This window comes from Sinohyriopsis cumingii, chromosome 2 (assembly GCF_028554795.1).
Source record: "Sinohyriopsis cumingii isolate HCF-2022 chromosome 2, ASM2855479v2, whole genome shotgun sequence".
Lineage (NCBI taxonomy): Eukaryota > Metazoa > Mollusca > Bivalvia > Unionida > Unionidae > Sinohyriopsis > Sinohyriopsis cumingii.
In genome coordinates this window covers 67,157,395-67,185,264 of record NC_142962.1, presented here as the reverse complement: position 1 = coordinate 67,185,264, position 27,870 = coordinate 67,157,395, and the positions used below count along the sequence as shown (strand labels likewise).

Here is a 27,870-nt window from a genome sequence, read left to right as displayed (position 1 = left end):
AAGTGCATAGTAACATTAGTTTGGGCATAGTTGCTTACTTTCCATATATGAGGTACATCCAGTCACAAACAAGATGAAAGCGTATTGTAAATAGGATGTTTTATAGATAGCCAACATATAACAAGACAAGCTATGATTCTTAGCACATTAATTCCTAAGTTTTCCTTTGTGAACATTTTAACATATGTGCTTTTGTTTATTTAATACATCAGTCAGTGGGCAGATCTTGTAGGATTTATCTGCTTTTCCCTGGGGCCATCATTGTGCATACTGAAATGACTGATACTGCTAGAAAAATGATTTCTTGCTTTGTGTTTTCCTGTGGGCTTAATATGACGATTTTAACCTTATGAAATCTGTGCAAATATATGTATTGCATTGAAATCTCTGTTGTCAGGATTATGTGTGAATGCATCCAGCAAGTTCAGTGCTAGCCAGAAGTGGCATTAGTATACTAGTATTCAACCCCACTCCTCTCCTGCAGTTTGTACCCTTCTTGTGATATTAAAAGATAAAAGTATCAACAATATAAAAAGTGTACAAAACTTGGTCATTTCATTCATTAATGTATAATTTCTAATCTAATCATCATCATTGAGTCCTTAGCACTGTCTTATTTGCATTTGAAACCAGACTGAATTTTTATTGTAAACAATGGTCCTGTTCATTGTTCTTTTCTAGTTCCTGGAAGTTATATAGCACAACCCATAAACAGAAGGTACAGACTGTCAACTGCATCCAAATTTTATCAGGTCTAGTTTTAAATATTTCTCACAAAAAAAACTGAACAAAATTAAAGAGGCAATTGGTGTAACTCTTATGTCAGTGGTTTTAAAGTATGTAACTCTCAAAGTCATGGAGATTTACAGAATATTTGAAGTTTGTTGAAGATGATGAATGGCATCATTTCTTTTTCCTGAAAACATAGACTGCAATATGGCAGCCATTTTATTCAAGATATTCCTGCTTGGAGTGAAAGGTAAACAAGTTGAGGGACCCCCTAGCAAAAATCAGGTTAGAAATTAAAAATTTATGAATGAAATGAATAAGTTTTGTGCATTTTTTTATTTTTTGTGACTTTTGTTTTTATAGTTAATATGATGGTTCAAACTGCCCCATGGTATAGGATGGGGTAGGGAAATACTATAGGTTGATTTATGATCTTGCTTGCCAATATAGAACAGTTACATGATAATGTTTCAGTGTTGTCATTTCCAGATAAAGAATTCTGCTGCAGTTTTATGATTTTTTGTTTGTTTTTTTGTTTGGAAAACTATGTTTATGTATATATCTTCTGCCACTGGTGGTAATGTGCACAGTCGACTACCCAAATATTTCCAGTGACTGGACCTACATGGTATACTTGCTTTAAATACGGGGCAGATATCATATCACTTAATCTGTTTAAATGAAGAAAAATAAATTGGTCAAAGCACATCAAGTTTCCATCATAGCTGGAAATTTTTCTCCAACCATGACTGTGATCCAGATTATAATCAATTATGCAGCTGTTAATTGGAGGGAATTCATATATCAAGATTGTTTGAAGGCATAAAGATTTTCAGTAGCAACAAATGTGTCACCAGAATGTTATACATCTTTTCAAATTAACTTACTTCTGAAAATTTGAAAGATAGGCCATATTTTCTTTCAGAACTGCTGGAAACAATCTTGAAAACAAATCCAAATGTGGCAAGGATTCCATAAATATGCAGATGAGCTAAAACACTTAGACTGGTTCAGGAAATTAGTATTTTTAATGAAACTATTGGCCTGAAGACCAAATCACCCATGTCTAAATTGAGATTGCTAAGAGAAATCTGCTGTTGATTAAAACTGAAATGAATAGAACTTGTGAAAATCACATATCAGAGAAATATTAACAAATTTCTTTAGGGAACTGCATGAACAAAAGTTGTGTGGCGTCTTAGTTGTTTTTATTGCAGCCCATTTACAACACCTACAAGTTAATCAATGTGATAAGTAATCATTATGATTCCAGTCTTGTGGTCTTCTTTCCAGGTATTAAGCCACCTGCTTTTGAGTAAGTTTAAAACATTCCTTAGTGTACATCCAAACCTGAATTATTTAATTTTTATTGGCACGAAAAAAAACATATCTGGAAATCTTATGTACTATTGAAAACTTTTGAAAATAGGGTATCGGAAAAATGTTGGGGTCTGGATATACACATTAATGATGGCACTTAAAAGTAGCTATTTATAGCTATTGGTCACTTTGTGTAAATGTCAATCTAGTTGACAATGTTAGTGTCAGATTTATTGGTCACTTTGTGTAGTTAATATCAATAAAGTTGACAATATTGAATTTATGAAATTAGTGTTTTTGTAATTCTTGAATAGCAAGTTTCATTGGTCTAAATGGCCTTACCTTATACAGTTGACAAGAAATGCAATGATCATTTTTGTGGCTTTTTTCCTTTCCAAAAATAATCTATTACAATCACATTTGGACTAAAACTGTTGAGCAGTGCTTCTCCTGGTAAGGGTTACAACTGTTTATCATGTAATATACTTCTACCATAAATTCAGTTTTGATGATATTAAGAATTACTTTCTCTCCATCTGGATAATTTGTCAGAACATCTTGTCCAGAAAATGTATATATCAATTGTGTCCTGATGGGCCTGGTACATTCAGTACTTGTTATGTCCTGATGGGCCTGGCACATTCCATGCTGGTCATGTCCTGATAGGTCTGTCACATTCAGTAGTGGTAATGACCTGATGGGTATGGCACATTCAGTGCTGGTCATACCTTGATGGGTCAAGTATATTCAATGCTTGTGATATCCTAATGGGCCTGGCACATTCAATGCTGGTGATGTCCTGTTGGGCCAGGCACATTCAGTGCTGGTCATGTCCTGATGGACCAGGCACATCCAATGCTGGTTATGTCCTGATGGACCAGGCACATTTAATGCTTGTTATGTCCTGATATGCCTGGCACATCCAATGCATGTGATATCCTGATGGGCCTGGCACATTCAGTGCTGGTCATGTTCTGATGGGCCAGGCATATTCAATGCTGGTCAGCAGTGGGCTAGGTAAACTTGTTTGCATTATATCACTGCTTGCAAATGAAGAAAATTTAGCATGATAATGTTTTCTTTTACAAATGAAGAGTACTTGTTGCAGTTAGGTATTTGTTTTTCATTTTGGTCATGTAGATATATAGTCATAGTTTTTGTTTTTCTGTAAAAATGATATTCTGATTTCTGCGCATGTGCCCATTGAATATGTTTATAAACAGACAATTGGATGGTCCACTGACATTAATAATGGTAAGTGTCAATATACCAAATGTGTACATAGCTGAATTGGAAACCCAGCTGGTATTTAACTGGTAAATAGTCCTTTCCAGCCAATTCCTGAAATTTTTTTAATCAACCTGATTACTGTTTAGGAGTCATGAGAGTCATTAAGTTGAACAAGCGAACCAAGACAACGAAAGAGGTTCAAGTGCCCTAAAACTTTCAACAACAAAATTACTGAACTGCAATGTCCTAAAACTTACAAGACATTAAAATTATTGTAAAAAATAATTTAGGGTGTTCAAATTTGTATGGTGGCCCAAAAATATTAAACTTGATAAATCAGGATCAAGATCTTTCATCTAAAACTGTAGGAGGGGTTGAAATGTGCTTGTTGATAAGCATGGGAATAATGCAGTATACTTCATAAGAGGAACTGGCTATTTCATTTGAATTTACCACAAAGGGATAGAACACTCACCCCGCCTGACTCCTATACATGAAACTTAATTTGAATTGAATAGCCCTTATTATGGTTAAGAAGAAAATATACAAAAGTTACACCACATTTGCATCAGAAAATGAATTAGTATGCAGATCTTTTGTGCAGAGTTTTCAAAAGAGAGACAATCCATCTTATGTTGCAGAAAGAGAATGGTGTACAGGTGAAGAGGAAGCCCAGCTCCTATGTTGGATCTGTAATAAGGAAATACACAGAAGAAGAGACAGAAGAGGAGTATGACCCATACAACCCTGCTGTAGGAAATGTGGCCAGCATTATCAAAGTCACAGCCAGGAGGTGAGCATAATGTCTAAAATGTATTTTCTTCTGACCAAAATGAAAAGAAAGACATAACTTTTCCATAAAAAAAATTGTTGTTGTTGTTCTTGTAGGGTTCAGCGCCATTTTTCACCACATGATTTGCTATACATGGCGGCCAGCATTAATGGAGGAGGAAGAACCTGGGAAATCCCCAGAAAGAACCATCAACCCTCGAGAAGCTACTGGCAAGCTCTCTCACATACCCACATTGGCCAAATCCAAGACTCGAACCCACACAGACAGAGGTGAGATGGCAGTGATCTGTAACGGAGATCACTTTAGACCACACAGCCACTCGGGGTCCCCCCTCAAAAGAAGTGTGAATCTTATTTCATAATTCACTAATAATAGGGTAAACTGTTGTTTTTTTGTGCACAAAATCAGTAAATTTTATGCAGTCCAAATGAATCCAGTCTCAGATTTTCAAGATTGTTTTAAGTATAAAGTATTTACAAATTTATCCTAAAAGCCAGTTGGAACTTTAAATGGTAAAATGGATAAATGTTTATTTTGCTATGCTTTGTTTTCCCTATAACTACTGTATTAAATTAGTAGTTGAAGTATCTAAGTTTGGATTTCAGTGCTACAATCTTGTTGCAAACAAAATAAGATTTCCATAAATACTTTTAGTGAAAATGTGCAAACCAGCAAACGATGAACACTGCTTCCAAACTTATGAACATGTCTTTAGAGTCGTACTTTGTTAGGACTGGAGAAACCTATAGCCAGGCCTTCCTTGTCAACATGTGCAACATAAACTGTATAAGTGTTTTGCTGACTAGGAATAGATTTAGAACTTAATTAAAGTAATGAATATCAATTTATTACAACATTTTTCCTTTAAAAGAATGGATAAATATGTTGTCTGACTTCTCCTTATGATCACCTGATCACCTCAGTCTAGCACCCCCACCCCTACCCCAGCATTAATCTGTTAAGCACCCATTTCTCAAAAGTTACTGCAAACATGGTTGTTAAATTAAAAATACACAATTGTGTTTTTAAGGTATGGCTGTTTTTGTTTCATGATTCCCACCAGTACTTAGTTGTGGCACAGACTGTAAATATATACACAGATGAAATCAATCATCTGAATGGTGAATGAAAGAAGGCAAATCAAAACTAGTGACTTCTCCTCTGTGTAGTGAACTGAACTCTGATGTTATTATTTAAGTATGAAATGCACATCTGGTGTCACTTCCTTGTTTCCTCAGCTTCAAGTCTGGTATCACTGCCAGATTTTCTCAGCTACACATCTTATTTCCTCAGCTCCACATCAGGTGTCACTGCCTTATTTCGTCAGCTACATGTCTGGTGTCACTGCTATATTTCCTCAGCTACACATCTGGCATCACTGCCAGATTTCCTGAGCTACACATCTGGCATCACTGCCATATTTCTGCAGCTGTATATCTGTATTTACGGTGTTATTTCCTTAGCTACACATCTGATGTCACTCCTATATTTTTCCTCAGCTAAACATCTGGCATCACTGCCAGATCTCCTTAGCAACACATCTGGTGTCACTATTTTATTTCGTTAGCTCCACTTCAGGTGTCACTGCTATATTTCCTCAGCTATGCATCTGGTGTCACTGCCTTATTTCCTCAGCTACACATCTGGTGTCACTGCTGTATTTCCTCAGCTACACATCTGGTGTCACTGCTATATTTCCTCAGCTACACATCTGGCATCACTGCCAGATTTCCTTAGCAACACATCTGGTGTCACTATTTTATTTCCTTAGCTCCACCTCAGGTGTCACTGCTGTATTTCCTCAGCTATGCATCTGGTGTCACTGCCTTATTTTCTCAGCTACACATCAGGTGTCGCTGCTATATTTCCTCAGCTACACATCTAGTGTCACTGCCTTATTTCCTCAGCTACACATCAGGTGTCACTGCCTTATTTCCTCAGCTACACATCTGGTGTCACTGCCTTATTTCCTCAACTACACATCAGGTGTCACTGCTATATTTCCTCAGCTACACATCTGGCATCACTGCCAGATTTCTGCAGCTTCACATCTAGCATCACTGCCAGATTTCCGCAGCTACATATCTGTGTTTATGGTGTGATTTCCTCAGCTACACGTCTGGTGTCACTGCTATATTTCCTCAGCTGCACATCTTGTGTCACTGACATATTTCCTAAGATACACATATGGTGTCACTGCCTTATTTCCTCAGCTACACATCTAGTGTCACTGCTATATTTCCTCAGCTACACATCTGGCATCACTGCCAGATTTCCTCAGCTTCACATCTAGCATCACTGCCAGATTTCCGCAGCTACATATCTGTGTTTATGGTGTGATTTCCTCAGCTACACATCTGGTGTCACTGCTATATTTCCTCAGCTGCACATCTTGTGTCACTGACATATTTCCTAAGATACACATATGGTGTTACTGCCTTATTTCCTCAGCTACACATCTAGTGTCACTGCTATATTTTCTCAGCTACACATCTGGCATCACTGCCAGATTTCCTCAGCTTCACATCTAGCATCACTGCCAGATTTCTGCAGCTACATATCTGTGTTTATGGTGTGATTTCCTCAGCTACACATCTGGTGTCGCTGCTATATTTCCTCAGCTGCACACCTTGTGTCACTGACATATTTCCTAAGATACACATATGGTGTCACTGCCAGATTTCCTCAGCTACACATCCGGATGACAATGCTTGATTTCTTCAGCAACACATCTTTTGTCAGTGTGATTTTCTGAGATATAAATCTAGAATAATTTTTTGAACCACATTAATATAATTTGGAGTTTAAAGTATAAGTAAAATTAAAACAAAATCTTGCAACTATTGATTGAAACTCATTAATCACATTTGCAATTCAAATGGAATTCTGAGTGGCTGCCTCCATAGTAAAACATATTTACAGCTTATTTGATTGAAAAAAAATGAAATCGACAAACTTATGCTAAGGTCTGACAGCAAGAAAATTATGCTATTTTTCAAACATGTGCATTTTAAGTAGCTAAATGAGATTGTCATTGATCCCATAAGGGTTGAAAATATTGCTGAGATGTAGGTCTTAGAAACATAGAAAAGTATGCCCAATCAAGGATTTCATTTATTACCATTATATACCAAGAATAATATTTTGGAAGTTTACAGATACTTTATAAATTCTGTGTAATGATTCCTTGAAAATAAACTTTTAGTTGATATGTGTTGTGAAACTTGGGAAGTAACCCCAAGAAAAATGTTCATAAACTTGGGTATTCCCTTGGCTATTTTTAGAAGCTGTGAATAACCATGTATCATGTGCTTTGTTAGCATGAACAAATTTGGAGGCTTTTGGCCCGAAGTTAGGAAATTTTTTAAAGCCTAGTGATACTCATCAATACTATATTTGATCACTAAAAGTAACAATAATTTCTTGGGCCAGAATTTAAAGGCAGAGTGAGCTTTTGGTATGGCCCTCTGTATGATTTTGAATTGCCACTCGTTTGTGAACACTTGATAAGCTTCATGATCCTTGCATATTAATAAGGTGACCTTGTAATTGATTGGCAGAGCTTGAGATCAATGTAGAGTCCATATTTCTAATTAGATTTTGTACCTCTCCTTCCATTCATCAGTTCTGCTTGTATTGATGTCTCCTTTGAAAAAGATCACTCCCAACTGCAGTTTTCTTAGTTGTCTCAAAAATACATAGAGTAATGACGTACAGAATGAAAATGTTTATGCCATATTATGATGTAATTACATTAGAACATCAGTGACAATACACAGTCCAATAGGAATCTACTAATGCTTTCAGGTCCAGTGTGCCTAAGTCTCTGCAAGCAAATAGATCTCTGTTGCTAAAGGCCATGACAGAAGCTGAGAAATCCATCTCTGATAAAAAAAAGGTAGAGACTGATAAAATCTTGGCTGCTAGGCAGAAAGAAAGGCCAGCAGGTAATTTGATTTAATATCCATCTTGTTTTTGCCTTCATTTTTATCCTCCTCTTATATGCCTCCATTTTACTATACACAGAAATCCATCGTTATACCTCTTATTGAATCATGCTTTGTTTGAACAGAATCCTGTTAGAATCCTGTGTAGTCAGCCTACTTGTGGGGCATTAAAAAAGGTTTGGACATAAGGGAGTTCAGGTGATAGATTTTCATTTACTTTAAACGTTTTGTGATTTTTGAACTATCAGTTTCTTTTGAATTTCTTGACTGCTGCAAACTGTACATTTTAAGACTCATGAAAGATACATCAGTGAAGAAAATAGGACCCCCATTGGAGCTCCAATCCGTAACTTTATATGTACTAACAAAAATGTTATTTTCTGCAAAAACACAAAATCTGATGCTCATGAGAATAAACAAATTCACGGTATATGATATCTACATATACTGGAGACAAGCACATGTATTGAATAAGGAAATTATTTGGGTGAATTCGATTTAGAGAAACAAGACTGAACTGTTTGTAGGCATGTCAACATTATATATAAATCATACACTGCTATCGGGCATTTTTGTGCACCTAAGGTTTTTGTTTCCAATATTGAAGCAAAATGCATACCGAATTCAAGCGATTGACAAAAATAAAATACAGCAATGCTTACCATTTGAAAAAATGCAGTTGTCACCAGAATATTCTGTTCAAAATAATATTAATTTTGGACACAGGGGATACCACCCCATGTTTTCCTGACTCGCGACATGTCGGCCTATTCTGCGCATAGCTTTGAAAAGATGTAATGTTTATCCATCTTGCTATAGAAATGAAATATATTACTTTGGACTGTTTCTGTCAGCAGTTCAGTCAAGTAATTAAGTCAGGTTTATAGCTAGTTTTCCAAAATTCAACATAAAAATGCAATCAATGGCAAGAGATATTAAGCAAACTAAACCGATCTTGTAAAAAAAGTTAGTAAAGTTCAACTTTTTATGAAAAATAATCTATTACATGGAAGAGAAACAACAATGAATAGGATGTAATGTGTTTACAACGTTTTGTTGATGGGGAAAAATTACTTCAGAATTTAGAAACAGACTATATGCCGGGTAATTTGTTGAGAATTTATGTTCTAGCGGCAAGTAGACACGTTGGGTAGCATACGATTTTATATGTGTGGGACAACTTCTTGCAAAATTGGAAACTTGGATTAAAATACAGTTTTGTTTTAAGGTACACATTTCCATCTTTTATATAATGTATTTATTTGTATGATTCTAAAAGATGTATAGTAAATCAAATTTTCTGGGTTACAGGTTCAAGAAGGTCATGGAGTGGGTCTTCACGTTGCCATATAGAAATCACATTTTTATGTGCATTTCAAGTCTAAATGTGGGATATTTTTGTACACTTTATGAATATCACTTTTCTTAATTAATGTACGATTCTTCTTTCTGGACACAAAATGGATTTTTGACCCAAAATAGCACGTGATCAAATGTTTACAGAAATGACGTATTGTTGCACAGAATTACCCGACGCGCAGAATAGGCAGACATGGCAGTAATTGTAACAGATGCGCACTTATGTTATATATTATATGTTAATAAGTAAATTGGAATATATATTAGCAAGTGAGCAATACATAAATTTACAGAAGTGATTGCCAATTTAAATTAGGCAAATTTAAGTAGTATCTTGTTTGCATTACCACACTTGTGTACAGGTGACTTATTGCATGTCTGTGTGTCCAGTTTTACTACCACAACATGTGACATGCTGTAACATCAATAATGATTGCCTATGGCATATATTCTAAAATAATCATAACCTTTTATGCTCTATGTTAGTGCTTTTAAACAATTGAAACCAGTACATTAACTGTTAATTTAAAGGTTTGTCATATAAATATTCTTGTATAAGTTGCATTTAGACTTGTGAACTGATGTTTTTAATATTCAAAGGTGATTTAAAGGTGACCTTGGACATAAATCAGATCAGTATAAAGTTTTTTGGTAGTGAGTTAGATGTATGCAGTTTGATGTATGTACATGTATTGGTGTATGTTCTATCATTTTGAGAAGATAAGGATTCATATTTTGATTCATACTGTCTGTTTAGATGCATAATGAATTTCATAGCATACTGAAAAAATCTTGTAGTGTACTCTAACAATCTGACAATATACATTAACTTATATTAATCAATGACTTATTTTTGAGCATGGCTTATTTTCAGGGTAGGCATATTTTTGAGGTAAAATTTAAGTACAAGATGTGAAAATAGTTCATTTAATTTTACTCTATTATATGACAAAAATGTATAGAAATTGTATAAACATTCATACTTTTAGTTTCAGTATTTGATGGAATATATAAGTTTGATCTCAATTCTTCCATAATTTTACTGTTAGGATGTCTCACTAAATTTAGGATTTTGTGATTATTGTATAAAGATACAAGTTTTCTCTCTCTACATGTTAACATATATATGTATATAAAATATGCATAAAATATATTAGGTGACATATATTTGAGGCTGGCTGGCATTTGAGAGCAGAAAATTGCAGGAATTGAATGGATTATATTTAAGGGTGGCATATTTTTTTAAGTTTGCTTAATTTCACATTTATAATGTTGTTTATTTTTGCTCAATTTCTTAAAGATAAAATGTAAAATTTTCCTTTTCTTTCTTTCAGAGAAAATGGTTGTAAGACCAATGCAACATATCCCCCCTAAGATGCCCCCTAGCCTAAGTAGTAAAATTCGGGGCTCCAGGGGTTTAGAGCTGATCTCTAAATCTCGTAGACAAGAAATACTTCAGAAAATGCAGTACACAGTTCAAAATAATAAACCTGTTGTCACTGTGAAGAAACCTTTTGTTAATCCAGGTAAAGCTTTTTGTATACATCATCCTTTCCTAATACATGCATAGGACTAATTATTTTGTGCATTCAGATATTTTAAAACGTATATAACAAGCATGATTCTCTCCATGTATTTTAAGCCAGGTTGGGGTTTGTCAGCTCAGATCTCATGGTGGATTATCACTATCATTTAAAATGTGCATTTTTAAGTGGATGTGCTTTCAGCCAAATAATCAGTTATTATATAATTGTTTGATCAGATTTATTATCACCTTGTTGCACTACTGTATTCATGCACTCTATTTTTAAAGGAGTAATTTCATAAATAATGTAAATGCAAAGACACATAAAATGCCCTGAAGGTAGGGTCATAAAGAATGTCACCAGTGAAATCAAGGCATATTGGGGAATTGAAGGCATGTCACTTACTGGCAGTATTTTTTATATGCCTGCCATTAGTGTGGATCATAGTATGATGTGATGTCAGTATGTCCATATGTTTTTCTGTCCATCTGTTACCATGCCATAACTGCAGTTTACAATCTTTGTGGCTGGCTTGCACATAATAATAATAATAATAATAATAATTATAATAATGAGGACTTTGTATAGTGCCTAATCTTTAGAAGCTCAAAGCGCTTTACAACATTAGACAACACCTATAAGATAAAAAACATAATAATATTACAAAAACAAACACCATGAAATTAGAAAAACATTAAAAAATAAAAAACATGCTGAGAATATTTCAGGTAGGAAACATTATTAGGTCTTCAAGTTTGTTCTTGCAGTCGAAATAAGTGAGTTTTGAGAGCCCTCTTGAATGTGATTACTGTGTCTTTGTGTCTAAGTTCAGTGAGCAATTCATTCCACGTTGCTGGGCCCTGGTTTGCAAAAGAACGCTGTCCATATGACTTTGTTTTCATAGTGGGAATAATGAGTATACGATTGTCAGAAGAGGAGCATAAGTATCTTGCTGGTGTGTACACATGGGTGAGGTCGGATAGGTATGTTGGACTAGAGTCCGACATTGAAACTTAGCACAGAGAATAAATGTTGTGTTTGATTCTGGATCAAATGGATAGCTAGTGTAGGGTACAGAGCAGCAGGGAGGTGTGCTCTGATCATAGTACTTGAAGTATGATCTGAGCAGCTGTGTTTGAACATTCTGAAGTTTCTGAAGTAGATATTGAGATGAACCAGACAGAATTGAGTTACAATAGTCCAGTCTTGAAAGTACAAATGAACACACAAGTGTTTTAGTGGCATCAACTGAAAGATATTTGCGAATTGAGCTGATGTGTCTCAGCTCAAGATATGCAGCCTTGCATATGTTCATGACATGTTGGTGCAATGTGAGAGTACTGTCCAGAATAACACCTAGGTTTCGTAATGATTGTGTGAATTTAATGTTGGCATTGTTGATATTTATTGTTTGAGGTAAAGGATGTGAATGAGAAAGTCTTTGTGTTGTGATCAGAATGGCCTCAATTTTATCATCATTCATCTGCAGCTTGTTACATGTCATGCATGATTTCACATCAGAAATACACCTCTCTACACTTTGGATGGTAGCATCAACTTCATTTGGGTGGCTAGATTTGTATATTTGGGTGTCATCAGCGTACAATTGGTGAGACACTGGATGATGATCTATGAAACTTGAGAGCAACTGAGTGTACAGAATGAAGAGAACAGGTCCAAGAACAGACCCCTGTGGAACATCACAACATAGATCAACTGGGCTGGAGTGTATTCCATTTGCAGATACAATTTGTGTCCTGTTGACCAAGTAGGATTTAAACCACAGTAAGGCTGTATCATGAATACCAAATACATGCTGGAGACGGTGAAGTAATATAGGACATTACACCCCTGTCAATTACCCCACTGCAACTACCCCCCTGCCATTACCCCCCAATCAATTACCCCTCGGGTATATTACCCCCCTGCCATAACCCCCCTATCAATTACCCCCCCGCATATTACCCCCTGCCATTAGCATCATTTAGACATACAGATACAAAATCGAACTAAAGCAAATATGACCAATTTAATTAAAGTGTACACAAACACAATCTGATAATCCCTGCTCAGTCTATACTATTGTTTTGTCTTCAGCTCACTGAATAAAATTCGAGCAGAAATGGTTTCTAATTAAGTGTACACAAATACAATCTGATTAGAGTATTGGCTTCACAACACTAAAAACGATTTTAGCAGTTTAATCTGTGGTCCATCTATACAATTGTGTTGGCTTCACCTCACTGAATATACTTCGAGCAGAAATGGTTTCTAATTAAGTGTACACAAATACAATCAGATAAGGGTATTGGCTTCACCTCATTGAATATACTTCAAGCAAAAATTATTTCTATGCGCATGCTCCAGAAAAACTATATATATATATATATATATACGTTCTTAAAAATATATATCACCAGAAATATTTTTACCATGGATAAAGTTCAGAGTATACGTGGAAAGCAAAAAATTATGCACAATGGATATGTCTATGTAAAGCAGAAAGATTTAGCGGCAGGTGTAATCAGTTTTGAATGTGAAAAGCGACGAGGAAATTTATTAGGAGTATCTGAATGTAAAGCAAAGATCAAAGTTATAAATAATGATGTAGTAGGATCTCTGCATGAACATACACATGCACCAGATTCAGCATGATGTGAAGTTCTGCAAGTTAGACAAAACATTATAAAAAGAGCAGTGGAAACAGAAGAAACACCTCAACAGATTCTTGGCCGGGAAATGCAGAATCTAAGTGAAGGAGCATCAGTACAAATGGTTCCTATACAACATCTTCGTCGTCAGGTCTGACGAAAGCGACAAGTTATTCATGCTCCACAGCCTCTTCAAACTGATTGAGCAACCATTGAACTGCCTGAGGTATACAAGAAACTTCCAAGTGGTGAGAATTTCTCCTTCAAATACGTTCCCCGATCACATTAACGTTAGGGATATAAGCCTGCTACCTCTAGCCCTACTAAAAGACGAAAATTCGTCTTTTCGGTCAATCTCATATAGACCAAAGGGCAATAACTCTTGCCCCTTACCTCCCCTTGCCACCGCCAGGTGTCACTAGTTTTTAAGCTTTGCTTGTACGGATAACATGTACATTATACCTCCAAACAATCCAAGCCATCTTAGCATTAAATTGGACCATCCGAAGTTAAATTTGGATTTATTGCGTTGGACAATCATTCTTCTACAGGTTGTATACGTTATTTTAACAATTTTTCTCAAAATTGAGTGACTTCGTCACCCTTACGGATTTTGTTTACTGAAGACCATGTTACGCTATCGCAGAACTCGTGTTGTCAATTAAGAGTTAATGCGACACTGACTAATTTCGTTTACTCCGTTAGTAACGGTTGTGGTATTAGCGAATTAATAACATGCTGAATTGCTAATTTGTGCTTTGTTTTCTTTTCTTGTGTCGTTTCAGTAGAAGTGTCAACCAAATGCATGAAATGCAAAATGTTCAAAGCAAAAGAAGACAACCATGACTCTTGTATTGTATGTACCAAGTGTACATCATCTATACCATGCAGCGTGTGTAATACTTGGACAGAGCAAACGTGGGCTGATGTAGTCCAGAAGGCAGCAAAAGGGAGGGATAGACGGAATAAGTTGAAGAAAGATAGCATTGATGTCCTCAGTATACATCCGAAGACAGCCTCCATTGCGAGCCTTGTGGGGGATGTTGGGTTCCCCCTTCCACCTAAAGTTCGTCGTTTGCAACCGTCAGCCACAGTAACATCAGCGGCAATGGAGGAAAATAATGTTGACAGGGTACAACAGTCCAACTTTGAACAGATGCGTCGTTTGGTCCAGGAAACGATGATGCAGCTATTGACATCAGGCCAGATATTACCCTTATTTCCCTTGCTCGATTCCACAGCTTTTTCTGACTCTTTGGGGGAACGTTCCCCCAATTTTAGGCTGCCCAGTGGGCGTAAGTCCCCCCGCATGTCCGAGCATGGCCTTCGGGCCTGTAAGTCAGGACGCATGGGTTTTTTACCTTATCCATCGGATCCATTTCTTTATACAACCTCTACGTCACTGGCCGTCCAACTGTCCCAGCATGTATACCCTATTGCTAAAACGGTCCGACCAAACAAGACTTACAGGGATTTTAGTGATAAATCCGTCCGTCAAGCTGTACTGCCGGCAGCATACCAATACTATGGTGGAGATTTTAGTGAGAAATCTGTCCGTCGAGCCAGGCTATTTGAGCAGCCAGTACCGGTGATAGCAGGACCGTCGCCAACATTCAGACCGACCACAAGCCAGACAAACCAGCCAGCAGGGCTGGCTGTCCATATGTTCACGGCTTATCCACAAGGGAGAGTTAGTGACAGTGTTAAGGATGACGGAATCGCGTCATCTATGCCACCTGGTATGCTCTATCCAGAAATGCAAGCTATTACAGAACACGACTCGGCACACAGTGAGGGTGACGAAACTCCTGCAAATCAGCCGTACACAGATCCAACCATGGAACGGACTGAGTTTGGCTTCAAGGCGGCAGTGGAAGAAATTTATAGGGTGTTGGCAATTTCAGAATGCCCTCCACCTCCTACCGCTACTCAAGACTACAGAGTTAAGGCCTCTGTAGATCTTGACGGGGAGGAAGAGACGCCATCCTTCCGGCTCCTTCCCCAGTTGGCAAAAATTAAGGAGATCAACGATCGTCTATCAGGACGAATAGGTGATCCGGGGAATGCTAAGGCGTTCTTTTCAGAAAGCCAAGTACCAGCAACGTTCTCGGGTCGCTGGTACAAAACTCATTCAGATGCCTTCAGTACGGATCTTCCGGCCCTGGACAAAAATATGGCAGCAGTTCACATGTCCGCTCCACTGTTTTACAAAGTGGACAAAAATGTGTTCCATGCCACGTCAAAGCTAGTCCGGAACGTAGTCACTACATCTTCAATGTTAGACTTGGCTTCATTAGCCATTTTCCGACTCGCAGAAAAATCCGACAATGACCACGCTTGGGAAGCGACGGCCCGGATTGCTAGAGTTATTAACAGGGCAGCTCACCATTCCATGGCTAATGCGTTGACTGCTTCTGCCAACTTAGATCTGATACGACGTGACGCATGTCTGCGGTCCACGTCGCTCAAGTCCCATCATACTCTGGCTTTACAGATGACTCCGTTTGGGTCGCCTTTACTCTTCGGAGGAAAAATTGAAGAAGTTCGGAAGCAGGCAGCTCAGGAACTGCCCCTCCAACTTGCCGCCCAACCCTCGCAGGTGTTTAGAAAAAATCAGCTCCTGCCACAGCGGAGGGATGATTGGCATACCAGGGACAAGGGATCCTTACAATCAAATGTGCAGTATAGATCCCAACCCAATGCCAGGAGACAACAGTCTAATCAAACTAGGAGGCAACCATACAGAGGTGGTAAGAAACAAAGTTTCTCCGTCTTCAAGCCTCCTAACTCTAAAAATTGACATGCCCTCTCCACCACCCGCGGACAGCCTACATGTGGGCGGCCGCCTCCTGCAATTTCAGAACCACTGGGCCACCTTTTTTCCTCAGAACGATTGGGTGATCCAGGTCATTTCGGAGGGACTTCGGATTTCATTTATCCAACCCCCTCCCCTGTCCTCCTCTCCCCTCTTCACGGACATACCGTCTGATCGGGAGAAGGATACCTTTCTACAACAGGAGATACGGACGCTCATAGAAAAACAGGCGGTGGAGATTGTGAAAAAAACGCAATCGCCAGGGTTTTATTCCAGGCTGTTTCTTATCCAGAAGGCAAACGGCAAGTTGAGGCCGATCATTGACCTGAGTCGCCTCAACCAATACATTTTACCACCGAAATTCAAGATGGAAACGGCGAGATCAATCCATCTTTCTATCCGGTGGGACGAGTATGCCGTCAGTCTAGATATGACCGACACATATTTTCACGTCCCTATCCACCCTGCATCACGGAAATTTCTCCGATTTGCTTACTGCGATGCGGTTTATCAGTTCCAGGTCCTACCCTTTGGCCTCAACATCAGCCCTTGGGCTTTTACCAAGGTTATGGATTGCGTCATCACCCTGTTCCACTCGACTTCATCTACAGGGACGGCAGTGTACTTGGATGACATCCTCCAGAAACATATGGTAAGTTCAATTCTGCTCAAAGACAGAAACGATCTTTTAGCACTTTTAGATCATCTAGGCTTTCTTGTGAACTGGAAAAAGTCCGATCTCCGTCCATCTCAGCGTTTTGTCCATCTGGGTATGGAGTTTCTCACCGATCTGAATCTGGTATGGCTTCCTTGCGCTCGCGTAATCCAGATCGTCGAACTCGTTGAGTCCGTTTCCAACAGGACGTGGATTTCAGCGAGAGAATTCTTGCAACTCCTCGGATTATTCAATGCGGCAGCGGGCTTGATCCCGCTTGGCCGTCTTTTTATGCGTCCCTTACAAATGACGTTACTGGCACAATGGCGTCCCTTTTCAGGTCCCCTCAATCAAACAGTAATGATCATGCCCAGGATACGATCATTCCCGAGTCAGTGGCACAACCCCGGTTGGCTGGTTAAGGGGTCAAACTGTCGGATGATTCTGATTGCCCCTCTCAGATGGAACAAGTCCTGGGTCACCGATCTACTTGATCTAGTGATAGATCCACCCAGGAAGATTCCAACCAGCCCAAATCTTCTCAAACAACCGCGGTGATGGGTGTTCCACCCCTGCCCGGACCGTCTTCTTCTTCACGCTTGGCTCTTGTCCGGGCAGCCTTGCAAGACAAACAATTTAAACCTTTGATTGTGGAGAGAATCTCAAGAGCAAGAAGGCCCTCCACTCTGAAGGCTTACGAGGGAAAGTGGCTTGTTTTCAGGGACTGGTACCATATCAATAACATCGTCCCTTTGAGTGTCTCAATCCCTCAACTGGCCAACTTTTTTCTCTGGCTTTTCGAGGAGAAACAGTTGGCCCCCAATTACTATCAAAGGCTACCGCTCCATGATATCAGACACATTCCGCCATCATGGTAGATGTGATATTGGGCATAACAAAGATCTATCAGATCTTTTAGCCAATTTTGATTTCAATCGACCAAAATCCCTCACCCTGTTTCCAAAATGGAATCTGTCCTGGGTTTTAACATGGCTCAATTCAGACAAATTTGAACCTTTAGCCCACACTTCGTTAAAGCTACTATCATACAAAACATGTTTCTTGTTAGCCTTAGCTTTAGCATGCAGGGTGAGCGAGTTACATTCCCTTTCCAGTGACCCGAACTTTCTTCAGTTCAGATCAGATGGTTTGGTGGTCCTCCTGACGCAACCAGGCTTTGTAGCCAAAAATAGGTTACCATCCATTGGCAATCAAAGAATTGTCATTCGCTCGCTCTCTTCCATAGATAAGTCAAGAGCAGCAGCCATGCAAGATCCTGTTCGTGCACTCAAGCACTATTTAAAACGCACAGAGGCGTGTTGGGACACACGTAAGCGCCTCTTTCTTCCGGTCAAAGCTGGTAAACGGGATATCACCCCTCAAGCCCTTGCTTCATGGCTGAAGTGGGTTATACGCTCAGCGTACTCTGAGGTCTCACAAGATCAGAGTCGCCTCATGAAGATTATGGCCCATGAAATTAGCAATCTCGGCGAGCCTGGCATTTGAACGCAATGTTTCGATCCGAGATAGAAGCTGTTGGCTGGCATGCAGAGTCAACCTTCTCCAGTTTTTATCTCAGAGATTTGGCTTTGCAGAGGCAAACCTTGAATCTGGTAGGTCTGGTGTCAGCAGCCCAGATGACCACCAGACCCATTTAAAACAATCAGCACAGCCTATCAGCTTTGCTGGATTCGCCAGTGAAATTTCATAGGTAAGAAGATTTCAGTAACTATCTTTTTAACCGTATATAGGGGTCACATATCACGTGACCCTAGGCTGTGTTGCTGATGAAATTAGGAGAACGGGTTATCGTTCAAATGGGGAATCCAGCCATCATTCCCTAGAAGGTACCCGGGGTGGAGGTAGGATGCTCAGCATTCCCTCCTCCTGTTACTTATTCTCCTAACGTTAATGTGATCGGGGAACATATTTGAAGGAGAAAGCAAATTTTTAGTAAATTGTGTTTCTCCGAGAATACTTACCCGATCACATTACTTAAAAACCCTCCCAACCACCCCGCTATGCGAGCATCCTCGTATAATATATATCGCTCAGCTTAAAAAACTAGTGACACCTGGCGGTGGCAAGGGGAGGTAAGGGGCAAGAGTTATTGCCCTTTGGTCTATATGAGATAGACCGAAAAGACAAATTTTCGTCTTTTAGTAGGGCTGGATACGAGAGGTAGCAGGCTTATATCCTTAACGTTAATGTGATTGGGTAAGTATTCTCGGAGAAACACAATTTAATAAAAATTTGCTTTCTTGTTATTTGATAGCGGTGTAGGAGATATAAACAGAATTTTAATCTTTGGGACTGATAAAACGTCATCATTATTAGCACAGTCTCCTAATTGGTTCATGGATGGAACTTTTGCTCTTGTGCCTGAGCTTTTCTTTCAATTATATACGGTGCATGCACTCATCGGTGGTGATGTCATTTCTTGCCTGTACTGCTTGCTCCCAAATAAATCTATGGAAACTTATCAATGTCTTTTAATTGATGATAAAGGCACTAATTCTAAATGCTCAGCCTGCAACAGTTATGATGGATTATGAAAAAGCAGCCATGAATTCTGTTGCAGAATGCTACGCAGGGATAGATGTGCAAGGATGTTTTTATCATTTTTCTCAGAGCATATAGCGAAAAGTACAAGCTCTTGGATTTCAGGAAAGATATCAAGATGATTCAGAATTTGCAATGTCCGTTAGAATGGTAGCTGCTTTGGCTTTTGTGCCGCTTTCTTACACTGTGCAGGTTTTTGAAGAACTTCAAGAACTTGCAGAAGATGACGACATGAATCAATTGTTAGATTATTTTGAAGATAACTGCATTGGCAGAAGAAGACGTCGAAGCCGAGCTAATCCTGTCTTTGTTCCTCAAGTTTGGAGTGTACACAGCCGTGTTCAAAATGAAATACCTCGCACTAACAACAGCGTTGAAGGTTGGCATCGAAAAATGCAAGCTGTCGTTGCTGCTGACCATCCAGACATTTGGCGCTTTTTGACAATCCTTCAAAGAGAGCAATCATTCCTGAACATGATAATTTCTCAGCAACTTGGAGGACATCCAGCAGAACCAAATCTAAAGAAATATTGTGACTGCAATGCTCGGATTATGAACATTGTTAATGACTTTGCTAATAGAGAGCACTTAGAATACTTGCGAGGGATTGCATATGACATTCAGCTGTAATCTTATAAATATAACATATTTTATGGTAATATAACATTATGATATGATGATTTTACTATTGAATATTCCAGGACAAGTATGTTTTCAAGGCTGAGATTCATTTACTAAAATAAAAATTTAAAATAAATTCTTTTGAAATTTATTTTAATTTATTATTTACTCTTTGGATATAACAGTTATATGGGGGGGGGTAATGGCAGGGGGGTAATATACTGGGGGGGGTAATGGCAGGGGGGTAGTTGTAGGGGGGTAATATACCGGGGGGTAATTTCCTAGACCCGTTGTGTCAAATGCCGCAGACAAATCAAGGAGGGTGAGGACTGTAATCTTTCCGCTATCCAACACAGAGAGAATGTCATTAACTACTTTCAGAAGAGCAGTTTCAGTACGGTGGCAAGGGCAATATGCAGATTGTACATTGCTAAAAAGACTGTTTGAATTTAGATGAGATACAAGCTGGGATAGAACAACCTTTTCTAAGATTTTTGATATGAATTTGAGATTAGAAACTGGGTGGTAGTTCTTTAAATCGTTATGGTCTAGTGTTGGTTTCTTTAGCAGAGGCTTTACAATGGCAGTTTTGAAAAATGATGGGAATTCCCTGGATGAGAGAGAGGTATTAATAACATTAGTTAGTGAAGGCAATACTGGATCTAAGCACTCAAGCAGCAGTGATGTTGGAATTGGATCAAGTTCACATGACTTTGGTGCACTCTTCATCACGATTGTACATATGAAATCCATAGAGACAGGTTCAAATGCTGCTAATGGTTGCTGCTCAAATTCTGTATCCCAACTATATGGTGATGACGAATCAATTGAATTTGTGGTGTCGAGCTTATCTCTAATGGTTTGTACTTTGTCACGGAAGAAATTTGCAAACATGTCCGGAAGGTCGACTGGAGAGAAGGTAGTTGGAAGTGGTGTTGATTTGTTCCTTGACATTAGCTTGTTAGTAATCTTGAAGAGCTCTTTGCAGCTGGAACTTTCCATGATCTTAGTAGTGTAGTGGGCTGATTTCACTGCATGGATTATATGACATTCTTCTTAGCGACTTCTAGGATTTGCTTATGAATAGTGAGTCTGGTGGAAAGCCAGAGCCTCTCAGCTTTATGGCGATCTCTTTTAGCGGTGTGAAGCTGGTCCCTAACACTGCTACCATGGAGAACACTTTTGAATTGATACTCTGGACTCGATAGCTGGGGCATGTTTGTCAAGTAATGAACGCAGACAGTTATTGAGTTGTTCTGCAGTAGGAGGCAAGCAAGTTGTTAGGTTAGCTTGGATGTCATGCATTAGTTTGGTTCTATGGAGGTTTCTCTTAGTAGCAGATAAAGGTGGAGGGTTAGGGACTGATACATCAAGATGGCATATAATGCAGAGGTGATCTGATGCAAGGTCATGGGATACCAGGGAGGACCGTAGAATGTTATCATCAGGTCTGTGAAGAATCCAGTCTAAAATATGACCATGTTTATGGGTGGGTTGGTTAATTGACTATTTGAGGTTGAAAACATTAATGGAATCTATGAGTTTTGATGTATTTGAGTTTCTGGGACAATCAAAGTGAAAGTTGAAATCTCCAAGAATAATCAGGTTGCCACCTTTCGAATTTCCATAGTCCAGGAGATTCGGAAACTGCTGCAAAAAGAGAGAGTCAGCCAGTTTGTTTTTTCTACTAGGAGGAGGGCGGTATAGGCAGAAAAAATGGACTGACCTTTGCTCCAGTGTGAGTGTGGTTTGGACTAGTTCAAATGATGTGTGGTCGAAATTGAATGTTGTGGTGTAGTTAAGACGTTTTATCTTGGAGCTTTTTGTGATGACAGCAATTCCACCTCCGTGAGAATTACAGGGAAACGACTTGATGGAGTAACCAGTGGGTGTTAGATCTGCACACTTGGGCTCATCGCCTGATGTTTTTAGCCATGTTTCTGTCAGGAAAAATATGTCAACATTTTGGTCGTTGATAAAATTAACTATTTCTGTGTGCTTTTCCATTGGTCCTACTGACTGGGCATTGAATAATGCAATGCGCAGAGGTATTTCTTGGATAGTTGACACAAAGGTTGATGAATTAATAGGGATTTGAATTAGGTTATCTAAATTAACGGTCAAATTTCTTTTTTTAATGGTTGTGCCAAAATAAGGAAGATAACTGGGATTCTTCTTCCTGTTCTACACCGGCCAGCTTGAAGCAACGTTTCTTTTTTCGCTTCTGTTTACATTTAGGTAATGATGAATGTAGTCCCAGTTCATTTAGTCTAGAGCACAATGTAGTGTGGAGAGCCAAGGAGTGATCATTTAAAGCAATTAATGAGGGCCCATCGTAGCATAAACTGGTTGACTGGCAAGTATCTCGTGATGGCAGTTTGTTCAAAAACAGTGGAGCAAGACAGCTGAGAAAAAGTCTAATTGTTCTCATTCCCAAAACAAGGAGATGAAGAAACACATATGAATTAGACAGCCAATGCATAATGAACACAATAACGAAGATGAAAACAGGCAACAAGCACAAATATCATGAAAATGGTACTAAAAAATGGAACAGCTGCTTCAAGCCAGTTAAGCGATAGTGGCCATCTTGTCTCATCTGGTAAGGAAGAGGCTTATTGATTCATGGGTCACAAGTTCAAAAGTCAGGGTTACATACTGAAAGAAGAAAAATGATTCATGTATACAAGCATTAATTCTACATCATATACATTAACCAAACTTTGTGGATGGCTAGCGCCAAGGGTAAGGAAGTGACATATTCATAATGGGGTCAGAAGTCAAGGTCATTGTGACAGCAAAAAATGGTTTTTGCACAGTAATATTAGTTCCACATCACAAACCCAGGAAAAACTTTGTGGAATGCATGAAAACTGAGTGAGAAAATAGTCTGTTGAATTTGGATCAAAGATCAAGGTCAGTATGGTTATTAAAAAAATCAGAATAACTTTTGTTTTAGAATAGGCTATTTTACCAAGCTTTGTGAATGGCTTGCTTTTATGGTAGTAAAGAATCCTATAGATTCTAAGTTCTGAAGGTTAGGGGTACTGGTCATAGTAAGCTTAATAAACAAGAAAATGGTTTCTGCATAGTTGGTTTCAAGGTCATTGAGACCCATTGGTTAGAGGACTGGTACAGCAGGCATCAAATGTGCCATTCACAGTATTCTTGTTGAATTAACGAGTAAATCAGTTTTATTCACTTAAGTATTAGCATGCTTGTTGTAGCAATCCCCCAGGTAGCAGCATCATAAAATGTTTCCAGAAATTGGCAAGATTATTTAAACTTTCTTATTTCACTTCACCACATTTGTTGCATGATATTAAATGGCATCCTTGAAAAAAGGTTACAATCAAAAATCACAAACAAGTTCCATTGTAGAAGACCATTTTTCGTTATGTTTTTAAGGATGAAATATTGGATCAAGTTTCAGTTTTATTAGTACTGGACCTGGATATACCCATCAAGTCATTGATTGGGGACACCACAAATTTAATTGTTCGCTTGTTGTTTTCAAGTATCATGGGCACTAGATAGCAACATAACTTTTGGCAGTCAGGTTAAGCTTGGTACAAATGATAAAGGCTATTTGAAATTGTATTTGTCCCAGATTACCTTGATTACACACCCAAGAAGTGATAAGGTAAGGTGTCATTGAAGGGATAGGGCTTGGAATTGGGTGACTGTTTATTTAACAGAGTTTTGAAGGATATCAGGGAAACATAAAAGCTTGTTGTCGTTTGTGCCTGGCATATCAGCAGATTCAAAAGCATCACTGCTTGAATGATAGCTTATTGGGACCTTGAAAATGGGGTGATCATTGTCTTGTGAACTTATACCAATGTAGGCATGGGTTGTAAAATTGCTCTATTTGCCTGACACTCACACACACACACACACACACACACAGAGGACTGTGAATTCTCTAAAGATCTGTAGATTTCAGTGGATTTATTCAGTCATTGTCATTTTTGAGATCAGCAGAACTTCAAGGAGAAATTTGGGGGGCGAAGGGAATAGGTCACTGATCCACAAAGACAAAAACATAATCATTCGCCCCTTTGACCCCCTGTTACATTTTTTGTCTTTTTTTCATAAATACTGTTGACAGTGCTGCACACACACACACACACACACACACACACACACAAATGCAACATACTGCCAATGAACAGTGCAAGACTAGTTTTTAACTAGTGTTATGTATATTTAATTTATTTTGTATGCTTGACCTTTGTCTATCATTGAGGATAGAGCTCTTGTGTGTGCCTGTTTTTTGTCTTGCTTGTTAGTTATAGATGGGTTATTTATTTGTGTTGAGTTCAGGGCCCACCTTGATTGTGCTTCTAGAAACATTGTTTACAGTTTGGGATAATTTTCCATTAAGATGTTTGAAGTTTTTTGGAAACTTTTATTGCATCATAGGTCAAGTGGGGATGTATATAAGTTTGAGATCAACAAGATTATTCTCTCCTTTAATTTCATTATGTAGAATTATTTATTGTTGTGTTCAGATATTGTTTGGGAGGAATTGTTTGTTTAAATTATTCATTGGAATTGTAATGTGCTCATTGACATTTTGGACTAAGATACTATTGGCAGTGTGTGATCCCCCATGGGTGTAAAATTGATGGTAAAAAAAACCTTGGTGTCAGAACTGGGGGTCAAATAAAAAATGGGGGGGTGGGTAAAAATGTACTGACAAATTTTCATCTCACCTGTACTTTTTCAGCTTGAAATGGGATACTGCAACTTGCACAACATACTCTCTCCCTCAAAAAAAATACAAATAAACCAACATGCACAATTAACAAACAAATTCATTGTCCATTTGAAGAATAATTTTGTTAGTTCATTTTTCATTAAGTTTAAAGTCGTATTTTTAACAGCCTCCTTATAATCATTTTGTAGCAATATTATAGACCAACACATTACATATAAGCCAACTCAAAAAACCAATTAAATCCTTTTAACCAAATGGCAGTTAATTTACTGCCTGTCATAAAATGTGTACTATCATTGGTTTCAGTGTACTTCGTCCTAGAACACATTTATCGAAAGGCTAATGATTAATCTTCTTTCTAATAAGTTACACTTGAACTTTGAGATCTTTCTTTTATTGCAGCAAGTTAAAAACCAACAAAATCTGCAATGACCCCCTGACTGTGTAATCCAAATAATGCATTTGTCTCAGCAAGTTTACTGATTTCTTTGTTGTGAAAGAATGTCTTGGGTGATGTGTTTTCCAGATATCTTGTGGCGAACAAGGGTAGATTTTTTAAAATTCTTAAACCCTGTCACAAAAGGATTATTCACTTTGCAGTCTTCGCATCATGCGTTCAGAAGTCACACTGGTAATCCTAATGGATTTGCCATATTCTGTACAATGGAATTATTTTCTCTGTTTTTCATTTAAGTTAGATCCACAGTTACTTTTTTGTGTTATGCTTCTTTCACTTTCTTTGCTAATGATTCTTAGTCCAAGCCATTTTAATTTGGTGATCACTTTCTAGTGCAACAAGCATTGACGTTAAACATCTGGATGACATCTTGATGAGCTCGATGGAAATTGCGTGAGAGCTCACGAGATTAGGGGAAGCTACTTCGTCATAACATTACCTATGTTAGTCTGGTTCCCTGTTTCATATGTTCCCTGCGTTTCACTCTGCTGTATGAATATGGTGATTTCATGTCAGAGATTTTGCCATACTTTAGGGAGCAGGGGCCAGTTTTTATGTACAAATTTAATGCTGCAATCTGCGACCTAGTATAAAAAGTCATACAAAATCGAATACACAACTGAGATCAAAATTTTCCATATTTTTGGATACCTATATTAAAACAAAGCATAAGAATATTATCCACTTGACCAGAGAAGTCAATGGCAGTTCATAGCAGAAGAAGTTTATGCACCCCAACTCTAAATTTATGCCTACAATTTTCATGTCCGAAGGTCATTTTTGACTCCATGTTATGCTCACAGTGCAAACACAAGCCCTTTTCCTAGATGACAGTTCTGCAAAGCAGTGTGTACTAAACAGGCTGATGTAATTGAAAATAGTTTTCATCCAAGCCGTATTTGAGATATTCTACTTGCCCCAAACCCATGTGTTTACTGCTATGGGAGGCTAGCTCTTCTTCCTAGCCAACTGTTGATATTTCACTATCAACATACTGCAGAGTAACTATGGAAGTTGTACATGCCTGACATCAGTTTCAAGAGCAACACAAGCCCGAAACACCTAGTTCACAAATATATCCATATCTTTAAATAGTAAACAATAATAGCTGAAAAAGTCACACCATAGCCTTAAGTTAAGAAATTTGCCAGGGGCCAATTTAACAAACTGGACCCTGCCACCTTTATTGATAAAATGCCAGACTCCTGTGGATGAGGGATGGCATCATGTATACTTCGAGCATAGTGAATATATGAATAGTGGTGTGCAATGCAGGGAGCATATGAAGCAGGGAACCAGACTATACCTATGCTCGAAGTATACATGATGCCATCCCTCATCCACACGAGTCTGATGTTTTATCAATAAAGTACGGTGAAATCTCTGACATGAAATCACCTTATTGGTAATATAAATTAACACAAGGAGTGCATGACCATAACCCTCTGCTCGATTTGACTTTTCTCACACGTCTTTTATTGCTTCAGAATCGCTAGAAGACTGAAAAACTACACATATACATTCAAAAGATAGTGATGTATACCAACGCATAACTCTCGGATGACCATCACATGAATCCACTCCGGTGAATTAACCTTTATTTTCACCATTACGGTCACAAACCCTTTCAATTAGAATCCATGGGACGGAAGTAGCCCATTCTACCAGTAACTACCCTGCAGTAAATATGTGTCAGGGTCTAATAATCATACTGAACATGGTGCAGAATCTGTGTTATCTTTTAATACTAGGGAAATTTAATAATGCAGTATCAATAGATTAGTTGAATTTGCTCAGAATAATGAATGCATCATAAAAATGACCGGTCTGGTGGCCTAGTGGCTAGAGCATCCACCTCAGATGCAGTAGATTGCAGGTTCAAACCCTGGCTGAGTCATGCCAAAGACTTACAAACATGGTACTAACAGCTGACTCGCTTGGCGCTTAGCATTAAGAGGTTAGTGTTAGGACACACACACACACACACACAGACACACAGACACACACACACGTGTGTATTTGAGAGAGAGAGAGAGAGAAGAGGGGGTAGTTTTGAAGATTGAATATTGTAACCTTCCTGGACCTTTTCAAAGAAATTTTTTGGGTATTAGATGAACTATTACAATTATGGTACAAATCTTTATATCATTGGCATGAGCAAGGTATTAAACAGTGAAACATCTTTCTCTTCTCTCGCCTTCTTTACTGTCATCATCATTATTAATGATGGTAAATCTCTAGTAAACAATATTGTATTCACAAGCGTTTCTTCTTTCTCATCCTCATATGTGATAAATGTTTCATTCGCGGTCCTTTTTTTAATCCTTCATCACCACCTTGTTTTTCACCTCATCATCATCAATGGTATTATTATCAGGTAAAGTATCATTTGTACCTCTCTAACATCAGTATTACCATAAATACTAAATATACATAATTTTTTCTTTCGTCATCTGCCTTTGCTCTCTCTCTCTAATCATTG

General features: G+C 38.3%; 1 protein-coding gene across 2 annotated transcripts in view; it reads left to right on the top strand.

The window, feature by feature from the left end:
* The window catches only part of LOC149805082 (zinc finger CCCH domain-containing protein 14-like), a 107,581-nt gene that overhangs the window by 24,517 nt on the left and 55,194 nt on the right, over window positions 1–27,870 (top strand). For both annotated transcript variants that reach the window (XM_089947176.1, XM_089947175.1), the window contains exons 7-9: window positions 3,921–4,072; window positions 7,880–8,019; window positions 10,713–10,904. In XM_089947176.1, the coding sequence (XP_089803302.1) occupies window positions 3,921–4,072; window positions 7,880–8,019; window positions 10,713–10,904 (484 nt within the window). The remainder of the gene's footprint in view (window positions 1–3,920; window positions 4,073–7,879; window positions 8,020–10,712; window positions 10,905–27,870) is intronic.